This window comes from Mercenaria mercenaria, chromosome 7 (assembly GCF_021730395.1).
Source record: "Mercenaria mercenaria strain notata chromosome 7, MADL_Memer_1, whole genome shotgun sequence".
Lineage (NCBI taxonomy): Eukaryota > Metazoa > Mollusca > Bivalvia > Venerida > Veneridae > Mercenaria > Mercenaria mercenaria.
In genome coordinates, this window is record NC_069367.1 from 2,898,814 (window position 1) to 2,905,000 (window position 6,187).

The 6,187-nt window shown below is 36.1% G+C and overlaps 1 protein-coding gene across 1 annotated transcript in view; it reads left to right on the forward strand.

Annotated features, from left to right (window-relative positions):
• Positions 1–3,976: 3,976 nt before the first annotated feature.
• Positions 3,977–6,187, forward strand: part of LOC128558392 (vasopressin V1a receptor-like) — a 3,198-nt gene continuing 987 nt past the window's right edge. Inside the window, exon 1 of the mRNA XM_053547379.1 lies at positions 3,977–6,187. This exon is cut by the window's right edge and continues 987 nt beyond it. Within this exon, the coding sequence (XP_053403354.1) occupies positions 4,508–5,725 (1,218 nt within the window). The 5' untranslated portion in view covers positions 3,977–4,507 and the 3' untranslated portion in view covers positions 5,726–6,187.

A 6,187-nucleotide genomic window follows, 5' to 3' on the forward strand; every position in this document is an offset into this window, starting at 1 on the left:
TGGTCTTGGTTTTTCCCTACGGTCAGTTATAAAAATGTTACAATATAAGTTATTTAAAGTAACAACTAAGGGAAGTTGATAAAAAAATGAGTCCACATAAAAATCCTTACTAGGTAGAGATAGGTCAAAATACATCTCAAAACTGGATATAACATGCACGTTGTACTACAGAAAAATGGTCTCGATTTTTCACTACAACCAGTAAAAAAAAAGTTACAATATTAAGCTATTTTTATAGTAACAACAAAGTGAAATAATTATAAACTAGGGACCTGGTTATTGCGCATGACACTCCGTTCCATATTGGTTTAAACATATTTTATTTCCCAGTATGTACATTTCAAATGATTATTTACATACATAAATTCTGGATTGGACTGGAAGCCAGTAGGCTTATTGAAGTCCTCTCCATATATATAATCAATTTACACAGAATCTTGGCGTTATCGAACTTATAAAAAGGAAATGCTCTCTTATATTGTATTTGAGTTGATCTAAGTTATCGGAAAAGAAACATATCAAACTAGCAAAAACAAAACAAAAGTATATTAATCAAAATCAAAATATAATATAGATTCTAGATAAGTAAAAAGAAATTCAGAGAGTAAATGGACATGAATATGAAGATAGGCGACAGGGTTGTTAGTTTTGTAGAATGGTGAATTATCTAAGGAAGCGTTTCGATTTCTCTATATATCTGTGTACTGCAGAGAAGATAGTAGTATTGTCTTCGTACGAGAGAGACTGGTCACCACAAAGGAGAACATTTAAAGATACCTGGCAATAACTAGAAACTGTCTCCAGGAGACTAATTCGTAGGTCACTGTACCTTTCACAGTGAAGGAAGTAATGATTAGCGCTTTCAGCGTAGCCACAAGTACAGTTTGGAGAGTCAGTAATGTTCTTTGAATAAAGATCTTGCGAAAGTGAACTACAGTTGGTACGTAACTTAGTATGTAAAACCTGAATTTCTCGACTCCCATAATAATAATATTTAGGAACATATACAATATTCGAGTTGAGGTGGTGTTTAAAACAAGATAGTGATCCGTTCCATATTGATGTACAATTGTACCAAGTTACAGCAAAATCCATCCATACATGAAGAAGAAATGCTCCGGACAAAGTCATTCTTGTATGTGACCGTTGGCCTATAAGTGTGACCTTAACCTTAGACCTAGGGACATGGTTCTTGTGCCTGACACTCCGTCTCATGGTGGTGAACATTTGTGCCAAGTTACATCAAACCTTGACCTTAGAACTAGGGACCTGGTTCTTAAGGAGGACATTCCGTCTTATGTTGGTGAACACTTGTGCCAAGTTTTATCAAAATCCCTGCATGCATGAAGAAGATATGCTTCGGACAAAGTTTGTTGACGCCGCCCACTCTCCAGCCGCCCGCCAGTGGTGTTCCCATAATACGTCCCGTCTTTCGGACGGGCGTATAAAAATGGGATTTTTTTTTTCATAAAAAGGAATTAATTCCTTCTTTTTAGGATAGAAAATATTTCTTCATATTTTATTTAAATAGAGTATCATTATGACGGCCTGATATAAACATTAAGAATCTAGGGGTGGGGGGGGGGGGGGGGGGGGAGGGGGTGCGATGGGTTAACACACATTAGAATTACACGATTACAGTTATGGCTTGTTCATAACACCACCAAAGCCGTGACTGCATGTATATATAATGTACCTACAATGCATCAAATGAGTCAGAATGATTTCTGCATCTGTTCTAAAAACTCACAACTAGACACCGAGATTTGAAAGAAATAAAGCACATAGTAATCACATTGTGTACACAACGGTAGTGACGCACTGACAGAAATTAGTGACATCATGCTCTATGTATGGAATAATAGTTATCATGTAAGTGCATGTTTTCTAAAGTTCTATTATCAATATTTGTCATTTATTATAGTTGATGCTTATAGCGAAATCCAGGTCCTATAAATATGGACCAGTTTTCAAGAATATTACCATAATTTGGCGTGGTGGCAAAAAGTTAGGGGAAAAACAGAAGTCCAACAATGTACAGTGCCTTGCACATAAATCTCTGCATTAGAAGACAACCTGTCAACCGACTGCTTTTTTTCAGTACTCCTTGCTGGATTATGTCTCTGTTGTTTTGACATTCGCAGTTACGCGCCTGACCGATTTCAGGACACATATTCCGTTTAGGCCAGCTGAATGCTTGAACGAACATGTCCGTTTTAGAGAAATAAGCACAAAATCAGCATTGAATATTTTTTGAAGGAAGAAAGGACATGCAGCTTTGAGACATACCTTAAATTCTGGCCAGTTCGCATCTAAGGCTGGAAACTACAAACTGCTTCCTCTGTAATGGCGAATGGTACCGAAATAGTACCGAGAATACGCGAAAACGTAATCTCACGGAGATTGCCGATCGTCATTTCGGGTCCACTACCTTAAGGAGATAAGAAAAACTGGAACAGTCTAAAATACAAATGTCTTTCTTCCTGGTTGAAGACCTAAAATCTAGAGTTGCAAAATTTAAAGATTTTATCACCACATACCACCCCATCCCCCTCCCTGCCCCACTTAATACGAACTGCCTTACATAGAAGATATGCATATTGATAGAAAATCTACCCATGTCGTAACACCTCCAGAAATAATCACCTTTCTGTCTTAGAAGAAAAACTGTTCGTGTACATTTACATGATTTTATTTGTTAGAGGGAATATTATTATACTGGCCCAGTGCCTAAATCCGGACATTTTTGGTGGTTTTATGACGATAACTTTGCATTCCGAAACTGCACTTGCATCACATTTCAAATGTATAATTTTAGGTTCTTTATAAATCTCTATGCAAAACAAGAAAGTCGGATATTGCTGATTTCATCATAGAAAAAGTCATCCGAAGTGGGCCAATAAAAACTGTCAAAATCGACCTTCAGAGTGCTTAAATATTCGGACACTATTTCGGTATGAAATGCAAAGAATCTGAGCACCTAAAAATAACAATGAACACGACTTTGTTTGAAACAAAGCAGTCAGATTCAATCCTGTGTAAATGTATACAGACATCTCCGTTCGATTGAAGTTTTATTACCTGTTAATCACGTGATCATGTGGACTAGTTTCTAACTTAAAATGTGTAACTGCCAAATATAACAATACTATAATACGCAATAAAATCTGTCTTAGCGAAAATTAATGTTTACAACTTCTCTCACCCACTTGCAGATTCTGTTGCTGTCGTTATACTTTTTGACGCAACTATGCACTATAATGACGCCACGCCGATTTTATCTTATGAATTGTTTCCCTTGTCTGCAAAATGCTGGCATTTTCTTCTCTATTGAATTAATTATTATAAAACAGAAATCGGTTAAATTTCTTAAATAAATATTGAGGGTAGTACAAAATTGTAAAACATGATTTTACGTCAGATTTGATCAACTAAGAAAAAGAGTCGTCTGCAACAGGCAGAATTGTTTTCTCATTAAATAAGTACCTCGCCGCACATCAAATAACTGGCGTGCGCTGTATGACGTCATCCCCCACGACACACAATTTTTACTTTTAGCGGTGCGGATATTTGAAGGTAATTTTCTCTGGAAATATTTACATTCACACACTGTTGTTGACAACTGGTCATCAAAGCGTTCGTCCACGTCGATTATTTTCATTCCAGTAAAAATCACGATCGTAAAGCGTTTTTTAAAGGTGTCCGAATCATTAAGCACCGTCCGGGTTTAGGCACTGGACCAGTATAATAATCACATTGTAGCTGCTGATCTTTTTTTGCATTGTATAGCGTTACGTAATCGGAGATGCATGCATGCATTCTTCCTGTATAAATTTCAATATCAAAGTGTTGTATCATCATACCGGTCATAATTTTGTAATTTATTACCATATAATGTTTTACGACATTACATGAAACCGGACAGCAGTCTGAAACGAATTATGGTAAGGACAAAATTTCCCTCTTCGATAGGAATGAGCAGGAAGAATTGTTTTTAAGGTGCTCGGGGTAGAGGAAATTTAAATTCCATTACTCAGATACAATTCATTAATATTTTCGAACGGGAAATGTCGTCGCTATAACTCAAGGATCGTTTCTCTCAGGATGATGGCTTACTTAAATTGTGTCTACATTTTTGTTTGGTCGGAGCAATCTCGGAAATTATGATCATAATTGTTATGTTGTGTAGAACAAACTATAAAATTCGTTCGCAGAAGGATCTTTTTTCTGATCATACCTAATTCGGTTTCACATTACGTCGTAAAATTTTATAACGTGTATAATGTAACTTGGTATTTTCCGCGTACTAATTGATAAATTTGACTACATCTGGAAATTCAATTTTTCAGTGTGTGAGCTGAAAGTCTTGATTGAATAAAACTAATTTTATTTTAGGAAAACTTGCATTGTTCTTGTGTGTACGCTGTTGACTAAAAAAGTGTAAATCATGGTGACATCACAATTAAAATTTTAACGCTCATGGAGATATAAAATTTAAAGCTGTCAGATGAAAATGCAAAATGGAAGTCGTGTAAAATCTTTGCGTGAACTGGAGTATGAAGAAGAAATCAGGCAAATTCCTTTGATGGTATACCTGATAGTTCTGTGTTTATCTGGAATAGTTGGAAATACTTTGGTATGCTATATAAACGCGAGGAAGAAAAGACTGTCCACTTTTCGTTTATTCGTCATTGTTTTAGCCTCCGTTGATTTATTTACAAGCGGTATTCTACTTCCGGCGGAAGTGGTGATACAATTCTGGCAGTATACCTATTACAATGTATGGATTTGCAAATTGAATCTATTTGCGAAAGTTTGGACGGCAATGGCGTCTGGATTCCTGCTATTATGTATAGCAATTGACCGCTATCGGAAAGTTTGTAGGCCATTCCGCATGCAGATATCAATTCGGACAGCCAGAGATATGTGCCTTACGACTGGAATTATAAGTATTGCTGTTTCATGGATATCTCCAATTATATACGGTGTACAAACCAGAGAAATCAGCAGATACAACATAACTATATCAGAATGTGCGGTCACTGAAAATATGAAACAGACACTGTTTCCGTTATTAAATAATTTCATTTTTGCACTTTTATTTTCCGGAGCATTGTCAGCAATTCTAATTATGTACGGTTTTATTGCTCTTCGTGTAAAACGGCAAATTAAAAAGAAGATTGGCATACATACTAAAAGCGGAGGTAAAAGAAAGACACCAGAAACTGAAACAAAAGTTAGCAACAAGAGAAGAGATGACAGTGACGATGGGCTAGAATATGACATGACAACTAGCGACAATACTTTAGACCCGACCATAACGAATACAGGCAATGGAATGGACATTGAACCTACGAAAAAACACGGAAGCGTTAGAAATAAAATAGACAAAACAGCGAACATAAAGCATGGTTTTTATGCCAAAGATTCTCAGAGAAAACGTTTAAGGACATCGCTAATAATGTTTATGGTTTCCATCGCGTTTATTATCACATATATGCCAGTGCTTTGCATACTTTTGATCCGAACTGTGGACAAGACGTTTGTAACGTCACTAACTGATTCTGGGAGAACGGCTTACAAGTTTATCTACAGGTCGTACTTCATAAGTAGCGCCATTAACCCCTTGATTTATGGGATATGGGATGCAAGTTTTAGACAGTCATGCAAAACATTATTCAAATGTAGGAACAATTGTGTAACGCGTACGTTGAGTGAAAAGTAAGCGTCCAGAGAAACGAAAACAGCCAAATTAAAGCAAGGAACGAGAAACTGATTTTATCCCTTTTAACTTTGGACATTAAATAAAGGCATTCTTACATACCTCTTCCTTTGTTGGACAGAGGTCTACTAGTATATTTTTCTGAAAGACCGCTTTGAACAAAAGAATTCTCGTGCAGAGGTCTAGTTGTTCTGACCCAGACCTGAGCACGTGAAAAAGTGACGAAATAGCATCTTTTAAACACATAAATATGTTTCAATAACATGCTTTTTATGGTGATTTTATCACGATTGCTCATGATTTCCTAATAAAATAGTCAGTGTTAAATAAACGGATTTTCAAGAAAAGCGTGCTTAATTATATTAACATTTCATGTTATTAAATACACCTTACATGTATGCATAATTAAAAATAGAAAAAAATCCTAATTTCCACATAAAGCCGGAAAAGATGAGAGGAAAATAT